Source organism: Alosa pseudoharengus, unplaced genomic scaffold (genome assembly GCF_046254945.1).
Source record: "Alosa pseudoharengus isolate Yale_2024_CS ecotype anadromous, Long Island Sound unplaced genomic scaffold, YU_APseudo_1.1 YU_APseudo_1.1_scf_6, whole genome shotgun sequence".
In the NCBI taxonomy this organism is placed as follows: domain Eukaryota; kingdom Metazoa; phylum Chordata; class Actinopteri; order Clupeiformes; family Clupeidae; genus Alosa; species Alosa pseudoharengus.
The window spans coordinates 34635534-34650716 of record NW_027468848.1 but is presented as its reverse complement, the minus strand read 5'-3'; the positions used below and the strand labels follow the sequence as shown (position 1 = coordinate 34650716).

At 42.3% G+C, this 15183-nt stretch overlaps 2 protein-coding genes across 9 annotated transcripts in view; both read left to right on the top strand.

Annotated features, from left to right (window-relative positions):
* Positions 1-3846, top strand: part of aak1a (AP2 associated kinase 1a) — a 43399-nt gene extending 39553 nt beyond the window's left edge. For all 7 annotated transcript variants that reach the window (XM_076271113.1, XM_076271112.1, XM_076271110.1 and 4 more), the window contains one exon: positions 483-3846. In XM_076271113.1, coding sequence (XP_076127228.1) covers positions 483-1354 — 872 coding nt within the window. In that variant the 3' untranslated portion in view covers positions 1355-3846. The remainder of the gene's footprint in view (positions 1-482) is intronic.
* A 703-nt stretch (positions 3847-4549) lies between these two features.
* LOC143106695 (NADPH oxidase activator 1-like) lies at positions 4550-12729 on the top strand. Of its 2 annotated transcripts, XM_076271116.1 has the most exons (7): positions 4550-4708; positions 5077-5254; positions 5387-5469; positions 5683-5791; positions 11025-11159; positions 11489-11627; positions 12005-12729. In XM_076271116.1, exons 1-6 carry the CDS (start codon positions 4551-4553, stop codon positions 11582-11584), a joined length of 759 nt encoding a protein of 252 aa, XP_076127231.1. In that variant the 5' UTR covers position 4550; the 3' UTR covers positions 11585-11627; positions 12005-12729. The 2 variants fall into 2 exon arrangements, with proteins under 2 accessions (XP_076127231.1, XP_076127230.1); XM_076271115.1 differs by having other exon boundaries at positions 11489-12729.
* The last annotated feature ends 2454 nt before the right edge of the window (positions 12730-15183 follow it).

Sequence of the window (15183 nt, the reverse complement as noted above, 5' to 3'; positions counted from 1 at the left end):
GCTAATCTCACACCACCTAATCACATACCCACATGAATAAACACACACTGGGTTCCTGTGGGTAGTAAGAACCAATCCAAGATGGGAAATGTGTGTGTGTGTGTGTGTGTGTGTGTTTTACTATTCATTTTGGAAACAAGGTTTGTGATGTAGTTGTTTGTGTGTTTGTGAGTAGGTCTTTGTTTAGTGCGGTGCTGTGAGTATTTGTTGTACTTGCTGTCCTAGAGGTTTCCACGTCTCTGTTGTTGCTGGCATGTGCTAGCTTGTTGCAGGTTGCTCCTGCTTTTTTTAGATGTTTTCCATTGATGTTTTTCTATGTATTATTATCTGCCTATAAAATCACTGCTATTATTCAGGCACTGTCACAAGACGGCCGCATGGTCTTCATATGTTCAGTTCTAGACATGAGACCCTGTATCAATCTCCTTGTTCTCTCTCTTCCCTTCTCTTCCCATCTCTTACTGTCTATCTCTTGTGTCCAGGTTTGGAAGGTGAGAGCAATGGCTACAGTGTGCTTGGAGAAGGTGGAGAGACCGCTATCATGGAGGATAGCCTTGATGGTCCTGATCGCTGTCCTCACTCAAGTGAGGAGGAGGAGGAGGAGGAGGAAGAGGACGGCGACAAGGAGGGTGATGAAGGGAGGGAACAGCGGGTAATTGGGAGTGCGCTAGAGGTCATTGCCCATGACTGCAGCGGCTCGCAGCCTCTTCTGCAAGACTCCGACGAAGAGGACGACCACAGCCAACGCTCTGCCCAATCGCATGCTGTAGATGCACATGCACCCTTCTTTTCCCAGCAACCCTCTCAGCCCATGGATGCCCCCAACCACACTGCCGCCCAGCCAGCCTTACCCCAAGGAGAGACTGACCAGGAGGCCGACCCCTTCGCCAGTGCCCCGTTCAGGGCTGGACAGGAGGATGGCAGGGGGGTGATCGTGGCGGAGGAGGAGGCCGACGTGTTCGCCAAGGCCCCCTTCCCACGACCGCAGCCAGCCACTCGGCCACAGCCGGACGTCTTCCTGCAGGCTCCGTTCGGCAGAAGGACCGTCCACTCGGCCCCACAGTCCAGGACACCGCCGCAGCAGCACAGCCCCCACCTGGTCGCCGTTCCTCCTGGGGGTCACGAAGCAGCCATCTTTGGCCAGGTAGCCCAGCAGCCCTTTCGGCCCCAGGCACTGGCCAAGTACTCCAGACACTTTGAGGCCGCCGTGTCCCTGCAGTCTATGAGTACATCTGCATCCTCTTCGGCTGCCAAGGTGCCCCCACACTCCTGGGGATCTGAGGGTCTCGGGGGCGCTGCAGACCCCTTCATTTCTGCCCCCTTCCACCTGAAGGGCCCGCAGGAGAAGCCCTAATCGCACAGCTCCATCCCCTGACGCCCCCTGGTGGTCTCCTACCACGAGTGCACTACACTAGAGGAGACACTAGCTGCTCTAGACTCCAACTTCTAGGCTACATCTTACTCTTGCTTAGTTCATTTACCTTCCACCTCAAAGGCAACAGCAACCCTGTAGCATGCATATAAAAATGCACATCACACGCATACAGCCCCAAGAAACTAGCATTAGATAGCAGGCCTCAAGGACGATCTAGGCCAAATCCACTCTGCAGTCCATTGCTATCTAGTTCTCTAGTGCCCAACTACATGTGTAGCAGCCTCATACTCAATTTCATTCATGTATTGTGATGCTACAGTCACTGACTCTCTGTGCCCGTCATGTCAGATGGCAGTGCTTTGCTGTCAGCTGGCTCTCATATGACTGGTCTCAAGCTTCATGACACTAATAAGGACTGGGATGAGGTCACTGTTGTGAAGTCTCACGTTCCCAGCTGGTACTGACAGGCTGTCTTTCCATGCAGAGCATTCTTTCTGCCTACCTCAGCTCACTAGATGTCTGTCAGGCATAATCAGTAGACTCCCATCCTATAGTAGTGCTTTGCTAGCATCTAAGTGTTGCTGTCTGAATCCGTTGAGGGTTAGTTTTGTATCTTTGTTTTCTTTGTGTGCCTTAAATAAGAGGAAGGGGTAGGGTTGGGGGGGGGGTGAGTGCTGGTTTAGTCTGTTGTGAGAAACTCTGTTGAGGAGTCTGGTGCCCTCTAGAGGTTAGCCAAGAAACCATCATGCCTGGCTAGAACCAAGTCTTATTTTTACCCGTGTCACGTCTGTTCATTTAATCTGTGTTACGTTGACTTTGGCTCTTACACTTTCTCTTTGATTGTATTCAATACTCCATGCATCTTCCTGTCCTATTGCTCTGGGTTTGGTAGCACTGTGTTTCCTCAAGCACTACAAGTCAAGAGCACAGAGGAGTTTGACATTATTAGGATTTATGAATGACCCGATCTTCTCTCTTTGAGTCCAATCTGGAGTTGATTTGATTGTACAAATGCTGGATAATTCATTGCACAAGTACTGGACTCTTGAATTGTGTGTTGTGGCTGGAGTTTCAAATGATTCCCACGTTGAGTTTCTTTTTGCAAAATTCTATTTCTATTAGTGTATGTTATCAATAAGGTATTGAAATTGTTTGGAACATCATCATTCTGGCTGCAAGATTTTTGTGTTATGAATGTTTTGGTATATGTATGTATACTTTTAATTTATCATTTATTGACAATCATGTGTTTTTGTTTTTTTAAAACTAACATTAACCTGCTATGAAGTCCTTTGGTGTGTTACTCCTGTTTATATAGGACAAACTCCTGCCTTTGCTTGAATTCTGAAGTTTGCATTGCTGTCATGACTGGAGACTGTGTCTTGTCTTAAATTGTAACTGCCTTGTGAGAGAGAGGTGTTGTAAAAGCACATGGAGCATGACATCAAGGAAAGACTGTTTCCTTTAATCTTCCAGGAAGTAAACCGCTGGAGCGGATCGAGTATGCATCTACCAGGCCTGGTCCAGACTCACCTGGTATCTGATTGATGAATCTTATCATGACTTTGTTTTCTTTTTAAATCAATGTCATTGTTTCAAAATCTCCTTTTCTGTATGTCCTTAGTGAGTCTTTCTGTTCTAGCCAACTTTATAGCAAACTATGATTCCTCAGCCCTTAAGAATCATTTATCAGCTATCTTGTTTGGAAGGGTGTTAGTGTAAAAACACACATAACTGCCTTATCAGCAGCTTCACACAAGAAAATGACAACAATCATTGATTCTTTGAGTTGCATTTCAAATGGATTGTTTTTTGCGTATCTGTTCTAGTCGCTATCCCCATGAGTTTTGGACAGACACAAGACTCATTATCCAACACTTTTAAAGGCTGTGAGGTGAGCTCAGTACATCTGGACTCTTTTCTCCTCCCTATTATTTAACTGGGTGCCCAGACAGAAAGAGTTCACAGTATACTAAATTAAATGTTTTTTAGACTTTGGACACTGGTTCACACCACACACATCATTGTATTATTTACCGTACTATCTGACAGACATTTCACATTTAATTTCAAATGTGATTTGAAGCTAACTGATGGATTATATAGTTGGAAAGCACTGAGAAGTTGTAGACTTAAATAAGATGCTAGAAAATATCTCAACTCAAGAGCAGCCAATCTCATCCAAGCTGTTCTGATTCCTGTTATGTGGAAACATTGACACTTGCCAATATGTCAACCCTTTCAAACAGAGGTATTGTCTTTGTGATGTATTCCAAGACTTTAGTCAAGTGTTTGTAGGCACAAGACTGTGAACGTAGTACTCAGCCTTTAATGGAAATCTGAAGGCAGTCATCCATCAGAATACTTGAGTAATCCAAAGCACTTGTATGTACTGCACTCGTTTGAAACACTCGTCATGATTTAATGTTGTGCAGAATGAAAATAATAAATCTGAATCATTGAATGTTCAACAGCCTAGTGTGGTGTCTTTTTATGAACTGTGGCCTGATGTGTATATCAGTTCATGGGTAATGGAACTATTACTTTGAGTAGTCCCACCAGGATGCCTTTAAAGGAGAATTCCGGTGATTTTTCACATAGATTTGTTTTTCAACGTCACCGATTACTGTTGGTACGAGGGGAAAAAAAAACGAAAACAATTGGTTCTACCTAGCTCTAATTGCTGCAGTTACAGTGCTATACTCAGGGGGTCATGAACATGCCCCCAGAGTGTAGCATTGTAGCTGCCTGTAGCTCTAGCTGTTGGCTGCAGCAATTTCGAGCTAGTTCGAACCGATTGTTCTCAGGGTTTTTTTTCCCATACTGACAGTACTCGTGACCTTGAGAAACGGATATCTATGTAAAAATTTGCAAGAATTCTCCTTTAATGATCATACAATTTGACTAATTAATGTAATGAATTAAAGGAAACCGGAAGAGTGACAATGTGTTTGTTTATGTGTGTGTTTGTTGTTGTGCTGCATAACCAGTGGAGCCAAACATTTACCCCCAAGTGCAGTTTTTGCCATTCTCGGCTCATGGTGTGTGTCCCCGTAGTCACACAACCAGATGCAATTGCCTCCTCCCTCACCTATCTGCAGGTAATGTCAGGTAAACTTCCTGGTAGCCTGGAGTGGGCGGGAACACCAAGGCTGCTGATACGACACACTTATGCATGTGCTATTTCCCTGTTGCCAAGCTTAGGGGCCACAACCTCAGAGGGAACCAGGAATCCCACACTGTTAATTCATATTTATCTGCTGCCGTAAGAGAAAACCTATTTTTGTCAGTTGGAGATCACTTGACTAGATTATTGTGGTGCTGGGAGTGTGGGTGAGTAGATCTTCAGATGTGCTTTTTTGCTTTTGGCACAAGGTGGCTAACAAACAAAACTGGCTCAACTAGTCTCAGTTGTCAGATGTTATCTGTAGAACTCACTTGTGTTGTTTTTTTAATTTATTTTTATTTGATTCACTGGCAATCATACTAAGCCCTGTGCTTGAAGATTAATGAACTATTTGTGATGCGATCAACATATCTGTCCAGAATGTTGCTAGGATAGTATCAGAATCTTAAGTTGGTGAAATTTCACCAGAGAGGGTGGAAACAGAGCAAACATCAAGGATTTTTGAGCGCACCATGTGCATTTCACCCATTTCATAATGAATCTCTTGCCTGAGCTGTGTGTGACTGTGCCACAGGGCCATGTCAGACACGGAGCTACTGCGATTCTGGGACGAGGCCGTGAAGGCCGTGGATGCACGAGACTGGCAGGGTGTGCTCGCCAAGCTCGATGACATCAATAAGCCCACCGCCCGCACCCTGTTTGCGACCGCAGCCGCACACTTAGCCCTTGGTCAGCTGCAGCCAGCCATCCAGGTAAGTTACCAAAAGCAAATACGGCTCAATCCTTTCAGATAAGACCATCTACAGTCTGAGTCTTAGACTCCATACCTACGACAGGTGTCTACAACTTCCAGTTGTCTATTGCTCTCTTTTTTGTGCCCCTAGGCTTTAGACCAAACCATTGCCAAGGATGAGAGGCTTGCTGTTGGTTTTTTCCAAAGGGCTGGAGTCCTTTTGCTGGCTAATAGGTAGGGCCTGCTGTGTGGCTGTTATTAACTAAATCAGGTTTCCTCCTTCATCGCTATGTACAGATCGTATCATCACTCATGCACTCACTCATGTATTGAGAGTTCTGTCTAGACTTTATATACTTCTGGTTTTTGGTAGATTTTATACCTCTGGTTCCTTTTCTCTCACACATTTCCTAATTCATTCACTCTCCCGCTCCATCTGTCTGTCAGACCCGAGGAAGCTCTCGCTGACTGCATATGGGCCAAGAAGCAAATGAGAGAGAACGCCGTCATTGACTATCGGCAGCTGGGGCTGTGCTATAAACTCTACAGTTGGCAGGTACAGTAACCCCACAAGGGTATCAATTTCACACCTGGAAATTTAAGTCTCTCTGTGAATGCAGAAGGAAAGCACGAATCCCTTTTGGAAATGTTAGATTGTGTTAACTGATAGTGTGTTAACACTACTATCAGTTTTAAAGATATTCAGTGCATTTTGTACTTTTGGTAGACATTTTCAAACCCATTGTCAGGAGTGCCCTGTGACCTGTGATTTAGCATACTTTTAGACATGCCGTTTTTCCACAGTCCTGATTCCCCTGCTGTGCTATCTCTCAACAAAGGCTCCTTCAGTTATTATGAGAAATGCTGCAGTTGCACAATAGCGATCCACCTGCCTCAGACTAGATAAGACACACACAACCAGCATTCTTTGCTAGTGAAGTTATGCCATGTTTCAAATTCAGCTGTCAAAGGGGACTGTGCTGCCTACAGTGGCCAATACATACAGCAGGGGGAATAATTATTGAATGCGTCAAAAAAATGTTCAGTAAGTGTACTTCTGGTGAGGCTATCCACATGACATTAGTATTGACTCAGGTAATCGACACATACAAAAATCCAAACATTTAAGTCCATAAGCAGAGTTATGTGTAATAAAAAGGAATGACAGAAGAAAAGAGTATTGAACACGCTAAGAAAGAGCAGTACACCAAGGCAAGGAATCTGTAAGTAGTTAGAGAGTAATTCCCTCCTATGTGGGTAAATTAAAATAAGCTGGGTTAGTACATAATGATGGGCTATAAAAGTTTTTTTGTTACCAAGGTGTCACACAAGAAACATTTCATAATGGGTAAAAGCAAAGAGCTCTCCCAAGACCATCGCAACCTTATTGTTGCAAAACATATCAATGGAACTGATTACAGATGCATTTCAAAATTTAAGAATCTTCCAGTAAGCAGCATTGGGGTAATTATCTGCAAGTGGAAGGAACATCACTGCATCATAAACCGGCCACGCACAGGAGCACCTTGCAAGATTTCTGATCAGAGTTAGAAGGATAGTCAGAAGAGTAGTCCAAGACCCAAGGACCACTCGGAGAAACCTCCAGAAAGAATTGGAGGCAGCAGGTACAATTGTTACAGAGAAAATCATAGGTAATGCCCTCAACCACTTAATGCAGGGGCTTACCTGGGCTTCAGCCCAGGGGCGTCTGCAGGAATTAATGCTATGGTACCCTGCCTCGAAGCCTCGTTCCTATGACGCGCACTATACGCGCAGGGATTTTATTGTTCCACACAGACCGTTGTTCGGGAAGCACACCACTAGCGCGTGAATCTTGATACATTCTGAATCATAGATTATGCCTATGTTCTGAATTAGCTGGGGCGATGGCGGAGTCAAGATGTCCATAAATGGCAGAGAATGTCTAAAGTTTTCAAGTAAAGTTTTGGGATCATTACATACTCCAAAAAGGAAAAGAACAAGCATCTGAACCGAAAACATGCACTCCATGCTCTTTCACCAAGCGTCAATAAATAAAGTAGGCTATCTATCTAATCTATCTAGCCTATCTATCATCTACGTAGCCTATAGCCTACATTGATGTTGGCTGATTTTAATCACATACTGTATTTGTAGCGATGTCGTGATATAATGTTTAGCTTTTTATGTTTTTAAGTAGTAAACTTATTCACGTTCAATTGCAAGACAGTATGCCTAAAAAAGAACCCATTTTTATACACACATGCATGCACCCTCATCTTCCCTCACGCACCGCACGCGTGCACACACACACACACACACACACACACACAGGTTGCTGGGTTACCATAGCAAATAGGCTCACCCCAGAAATTATTTGTTAGTAGCCTAATGGTAAAATTATTTGTTAGTAGCCTAATGGTAGGCTATTTTTTAGTAGCCTAGCCTAATGGTAAATGTTGCAGGTGTAGAAATCTACATAAAACAGATATTTACTTTGATGTCAAGTCTAGATTACAGCATGAAACTTGTTGTGCATATTAATACATTAAATTGCTTTCCCTCTTCTCCCTCCCAGCACTTCACAACATAGTATGGACAGCTTTGTCATGCACAAGAGGCTGCAATTTTACAGAGAGCATTTTGAACATTATTTAATTGTTGGCACTGGCACTTATAAACACTAAATGGGTAAATTGCAATAAATGGGCTTAGTTTTGGAGCCAAATGTTGGAGTTAGAATAAATACCTCTGTGTCAATTGCTTGATCATTTTACAGCCATGTAATTTTCGTTATGCATTATTTGTTTTGGTTGTTTAAAAATGCAAAAAAAAAATTATCCGATTAATCGATTAATCAATCGATAAAGTGCTAGATTAATCGATTACAAAAATAATCGATAGCTGCAGCCCTAATTGCAATTTTCAATAATTTCCAACAAATTGTATTTTAATCTGCAAAGTATTAGTATTTGACTCATAGCTATCAGTCAAAGACTTGAGAGTCCTTACTTTCATACCTTTGGACAATACTGTTTTATCAATGTCTTCAATTAGATTCATACCCTACAGTACATCCTGATTTGTTGATATTGAGGCAATGATTCCATACAAAGGCTTGGGCTTCAGGGCCCCCTGACCCCTTGGGCCTGGGCCCGGTTGGCCCGTGCAGTAATCCATCCCTGTTTGTTATAGACATTGGTCTTTGTTATAGACATTGGTCTATGGCTTCTGCTATATTTAATTTAGAGATGTAGTGTACAAGGCATTTTATGGTATTTGGTATCATATGCAAAGAGATCTGATCAGATGCAAAGAGATTGACCCCTTGGGGATCAATAAAGTATCTATCTATCTATCTACTGTATCTATCTATCTATCTATCTGGGCATGAAATAATTCGAAGATATACATCTTCATCAAGCCTTTCAGAAGCTGCCTGAAGGACCTTGTCTCTGGTACTTGCGACTGTTCCAGTTGAAATTGCTGTCAGAGGTTCTGGTTTAGAGCTGGCCTTCCCACAAATGAAACAATCTCTCCGAATTTTAAATTATGTTTTATCAGCCCTACTCAGCCTTCTTGGTGCAGATGTGCTCTCACTCTCAACATTTGCAACTTGCTGCTGCTCACTGATTTTTGTCTTACTGCAGTAGTTCGCTATACATGATACATGATATAAAACTTTGATTTTGGAGGAAATATCATCTGTATATGGAGCCAGAGTTTTATGGACATCACCATCTCTCTCTCTGCTGAGCAAGGGTAAGTATGCGTTGGAGGCCTTCTACTGTGGGGTTTTGGACATGGGGATCTTTTTTCTTGCCCTTCAAAATGTTTCCCACAAGCTTTGGATCCAATGTCTGTACAAGGATACAAGGAAGTTTATTGTCACATGCATATAGTTACTGGAAGTAAGAAATGCAGTGAAATTATGTCTGGTGTCAGCCTATTTGTGCATTAATGGGGGGGGGGGGGTAAAAAGTGCAGTAGAAGAGGGGTTTAGTAGATTAAGTGGCAAGGGCTGCATAAGAAAGGTGGGGGAGGATTGGGATTGGGGGGGGGGGCACCAACAAGGAGCACCCAAGAGCAACAGGGGCAAGGAAAAACTCCCTTACCAAGGTGTGTGTGTTGGGGGGATGACAGGGGAGATGGGATAGTATGCTGTGTATGTGGGGAGAGGGCAGTGTACAATAAGTGTGTTGGAGAAGCTTCCTCATGAGACAATGTGCTGTGTATTGGAGGGAGGGGGGGGGATGGGGGTGGGTGGAGGGGGGGGGGGTTCTATGGAGATGTGCAAAAGTTGGAGAAAGTCAGATATGTGTGTGTGTGTGTGTGTGTGTGTGTGTGTGTTTTGACGTGTGATGAAATAAGAAAATAAATAAAAGGTCTGTAGCATAGGGAGAGGGATGTAAAAGCGCTAAAAGTCTTGTAGGTGTGTATGTGGGGGGGGGGGGGGGGGTCATGAGTGCTGAGTAATGAATGAGTGCAAAGTCAGTATAGTGTGAGTTCAAAGTTGGGAAATGTTTGAGAGTGCTGAGGAGTGAATGTGTGCAAAGTCAGTATAGTGTGAGTTCAGAGTTCGGATGGCCTGGGGATAAAAACTTCTCCTGAGTCTCTCAGTTCTGGCTTTGTGACTACATAGGCGTCTTCTTGATTTCAGGGGTAGGAATAATCCATTGTTAGGATGAGAGAATATAGTCTCGTCAGGCGAGATCTTTTTAGATGTGATAGTACACACCATGTTTGGAGGAAAAATGGCACTGAACATCACCCTAAAAATACCATACCAACAGTGAGGTTTGGAGGTGGAGGTATGATGGTATGGGGCTGTTTTTCATCTCATGGTACTGGCAGACTTCTTGAAGGAACGATGAATGGAGTCAATTTTTCCAGGAGAATATGGATAGACCTTCTAGCAGGACAACGATCCAAAGCATACAGTACAGCATAGGAAACTCTCAATTGGTTTTAGAGAAAGGAAATCAAGGCCCTGACTTAAATCCAATTCAACATTTTTGGAAGGAACTAAAGATCAGGATTCACAAGAGGAACCCCTGGAATCTTCAAGATTGAAAGACTATCTGTTTAGAAGAATGGGCCAAAATCACAGCTGAATACTGCGACTGATTAGTTTCGTCATACAGGAAATGTCTTGATACTGTCATTACAAAGGCTTTTCCAAAAAGTATTTAAGAAATTTCAGTAGGCACGTTCAATACTTTTTTACTGTGTCATTCCACTTTATTACACATTACTTTATTTATGGTCTTTCATGTTTGGATTTTTATATATGTGTGGATTACCTGAGTTGATACGAATGCCTAGTTTCATGCGAATAGCCTGACTGGAAGTATACTTACTTAAAACATGTTGACGCATTCAACACTTATCTCCCCCGCTGTATTAAAGACTATGTCAGATTTACAGCAGATATAAAGCATTTCACAACATGGTTAATACAGTACCTTCCATCTCTTAGGATAAAGGTCTGCTACTTCCTTTTTGGAAGAGGGAATATGTTATTGTAAATTCTTTGAAGGTGTTTCTTGTCTTATGTAAGAGTGTCACTACAGAAACATGCTTTGTGTTGGTAGATTGCATAATCAGGCACAGGTACAGTAGGTCATCTCTTTTTGGACACAGCCCTCTTCCTCTATTGTTTGCCCAAAATTCACTCTCACATCTAGAAGGAACAGGAGGTGTCTGTATCAGTTTAAATTTGATTAAAAGTGATTGTCTCTCTCTGGAGTCCCAGGCCCTGATGCTGAGATCAACTCAACCCATATTACATTGCTCTTCCTGATTGACAGGTGCTTTACAATGCAGCTGCAGTGCACGTCAGGATGGGCCACTGGGATAAAGCCCGGGACATCCTGTTAGCCGCGGCCGAGGAGAAAGGCGGTGCTCGTGGTGGCACTGTGGAGGCAGCACTGAACAGCATTTCGGTGAGTTGAGACTCCCACTGCAAAGCCAGCTATATTTCTTCAATTCTAAAAGGTTTAAAACGGCTCCTTTCGTGAATTTAATGTTAGCGAGTAATCAGAAGATGGCAGAATCTTGAAATTCCCAGTCAGTAAACACCTTCCTGTGATCATCTGATATTGAAACTGTTTTATTAATTTGGGTCTTCATTTAAAAGTATTTGTACCAAGTCCTTTTAGATTTAGATGTTGTTAACTGAGTTGACTGATTAATTACTATTTATTTATGCATTTAGCCCAAAGTGACTCACTGAAATGGTGTGCGAGTGCTGTAACAGGTTGTCTCTGTCTAGAGGAGGGAGGTCCTGGCTCCTCTCCTGGTCCCAGAGGGAGATGTGTTCAGACCCAGGAAAGAGGAAGTCGAACAGCTCAAGCATCCCATCCCATAGTAGTGCTTAGCTAGCGTCTAGGTGTCGCTGTCTGGATTTGAGGGTTAGTTTTGTCTCTTTGTTTTCTTTGTGTGCCTTAAATGAGAGGAAGGGGGGGGGGTCTGGTTTGGTCTGTTGTGCACTGTGTTTCATCAAGCATTAAAAATCAAGAGCATGTGTGTATAATTTTAGCTAATCATTTATTGACAATCATGTTTTTTTTTTTTTTTAACTAACATTAACCTGCTATGAAGTCCTTTGGTGTGTTGTTACTCCTGTTTACGACAAACTCTCACCTTTTCTTGAAATCTGAGGTTTGCATTGCTGTCATGACTGGAGACTGTGTCTTGTCTTAAATTGTAACTGCCTTGTGAGAGAGAGGTGTTGTAAAAGCACATGGAGCATGACATCAAGGAAAGACTGTTTCCTTTACTCTTCCAGGAAGTAAACCGCTGGAGCTATAGTCTATGGCTGGAGCGGATCGAGTATGCATCTACCAGGCCTGGTCCAGACTCACCTGGTATCTGATTGATGAATCTTATCATGACTTTTAGTCCGGCAGTCATGGGGTCAGACCTGGTTTTGTCGGTTAAAGTTTTTTTTTTTGCAGAATCTTGTAGACTAGGGTGCCCAGTGATATCCTTTGGGCAATTTTGTATATTAACCCTTTCTTGTTCAATGTATTGAATACAAGGTGAGACACTACAGGTGAATAGGGCAAAAAAATTAACTAGCAGATATCACTATGAAACTTCCCCAGTTGATTACTTACATTAATATGGAAAAAAAATGTATTACAAGTTATCTGAAATGTAATGTGTGAATATGCAAATTAGGCATAATCTAATTATGACCGCCGCGCAGCGAAGCTGCATGTCCAATCTTTTTCGCATGTCCAAATTTCCGTCAAGGATTCCCGGGACACCGAAAGACCGGTGTACACGAAACTTGGTGGGCATGTAACCCTACATGGATAGCATGGAACCATCGTTTTTCGTTTTGATCTGTAGTGCCCCCGCTGGACTGGACCCCCCGAAAGGAGGGTAGGGCAGACACAGTTTTCTATGAATATCTCGAGAACCGTAGGGTTTAGGAGGACCATTTTTTTTGTATGTTGATCTCAAGGGGCCATGTCAACCCATTCCATAACCACTCATTTCATGTATAGCGCCACCTAGTTAAACACAAAAAAGTAAAAATGAGGTGTTGTAATCGCAGGTATCTGTGACCTAACATAGTCAAAACTGCACGAAATTGGAAGTGTAGGATCATTATGACACCCTCTGAATGCACGCCAAGTTTCGTGGAATTCTGTTCATGGGGGGCCACACAATAAATTAATTTATGTTACTATACACCAACTGGCCTGTAGGTGGCCGGAGACAGTTTTCTGTGAATATCTCAAGAACCGTAGGGCCTAGGAGGTCCACCTTTTTTTTGTATGTTGGTCTTAAGGGGGCATGTCAACCCATCCCATTACCACTTATTTTATGTATAGCGCCACCTAGTTAAAAATTAAAAAGCAAAAAAATAGGTGTTTTCATCACAATATCTCTGGCTGACATGGTCAAAACTGCACGAAATTGAAAGTGTAGGATCATTATGACACCCTCCGAATGCATGCCAAGTTTTGTGAACTTTCGTTCATGGGGGGCCTTACAATAAAATAATTTATGTGTACATTTAGTGACCGTACACCAACAAGGATTCCCAGGAAACTGAAAGACCGGGGTACACGAAACTTGGTGGGCATGTAACCCCACATGGATACCATGGAACCATCGTTTTTCGTTTTGATCTGTAGCCCCCCCCCTGGACTGGACCCCCCGAAAGGAGGGTAGGGCAGACACAGTTTTCTGTCAATATCTTGAGAACCGTAGGGCCTAGGATGACCAATTTTTTCCGTATGTTTGCCTCCAGGGGTCATGTTAACACATTCCATGTGCACACATGTGCATAAACAGATACACACGCACACACATACATTCACAGTAATCATACGTATGACACATACTCACACAGTAGACATATGTACGCATGCATGCACATGCACAAACACACATACGCAGGCAAACACACACACACACACACATAAACATAAACGTGTACACGCACACATGCACACAATTCAAGAATTTCTCAGAATTATGAACAGGCAAGATGGGGGTGGGGTTGTATAAAATGAATTTTACATGTAAAATCTATGAACTAATCATGTTTTGGTACTTGTTGTCTAGCAGATACCAGTGAGAATTGAGTGTGGATAATGCAATTTAGTGAGACAGTTAGAATCATATAGGCCTTTCAGCGTAATTTATTTTTGTGGAAAAAATGTGCTGGACTGGGCGGCGGTCATATTTTGTACCGCTCTGCGGTACATCTAGTTAAATATGTGCTGATTTGCATAAAGTTTAAAAAGAAAAAAATCTGAACATTAGATGAAGCCCGGTTCAAAATTACATTTTCATTATGTTTACATATTAGATGAAAAGTATTTTACACAGGAAATTTGTATTACAAGTTTTCTGTAATTTAATGTTTAAATATGAAAAAGCCCAATGTGCCAAAATCATGAAAAAATAGGATATACCTCTAATTTCAAGATGAGTAGGCCTACTCATATTAAATGCAAATCAACTGAAATAAAATGCACTAAAATAGAGTGTTCTGTGTGATAGTTTGTCAGACAGTATATTCAAATTTGGACAAATGAACCCTTTACTAAGTGAATTAATGAATTTCTATATTTTAGATAATGCCAATCCGGGAGCCATGGGGTCAGACCTGGTTTTGGGGGTTATTTATTTATTAATTTTTGCTTAGACTTGTTGACTTTGGGTGGCTCTTTAATATGTAGGAGGGTGCCCATTGATATCCCTTGGGCAATGTCCTACATTAACCATTAAAGCCCTATGTGCCGAAATCATGAAGAAAAAAAATAGCAGTGTGATAGTTATTCAGACAATACTTAATGCATTCAAATTGGGAAAATGTAACCCTTTTCTATGTCAAATAATGAATTTATAATTTCAGATATTGCCTGTAATAATTCTGAATATGTGCACTTTTCCTCTAGTATTAGTTCTGATAATTGTCCAGTTCTGGCTCATCCTACCCTAAAACATGCAGAGAACATTGTGCAAGGCACCATTAACCTGGCAACTGCATCTGTTAGAGCTACAAGGATTTTCACTCTTGCAGCCACATCTGATCATCTCCAAAATGTAGTTTGGTGCAAGTTTGACATTTTCTGGTAGACTGGTTGGCCTCAGTAACGAATCAATGAATCTTTCTTCAAATGGCAGTTGAATTTCCAACTGAAGTATTCCTTTGTTTCAGGCTCCAAATGAATAGTCTCTTTTTGAATGACGAGTTTAGGCTCTGAGCATAGACTACTACTGCAATTTTTTATACATATTACAACAGTAGAACAGACACCCTGTAGAAATCAGCTAAAAGAGGGCAGTTTAGGCTAGTCATTTACATAGCTGTGCAGTAAGTAAACCCAAAGTCCTTTTAGGCAAGTCCTTCCACTCAGCAGCCATATTGTAGCGCTTTTTGGGCACTTAACAGGCATCTATTTCGGTGTGCGCAAGACTTCACAACACCAATCTTGCTCC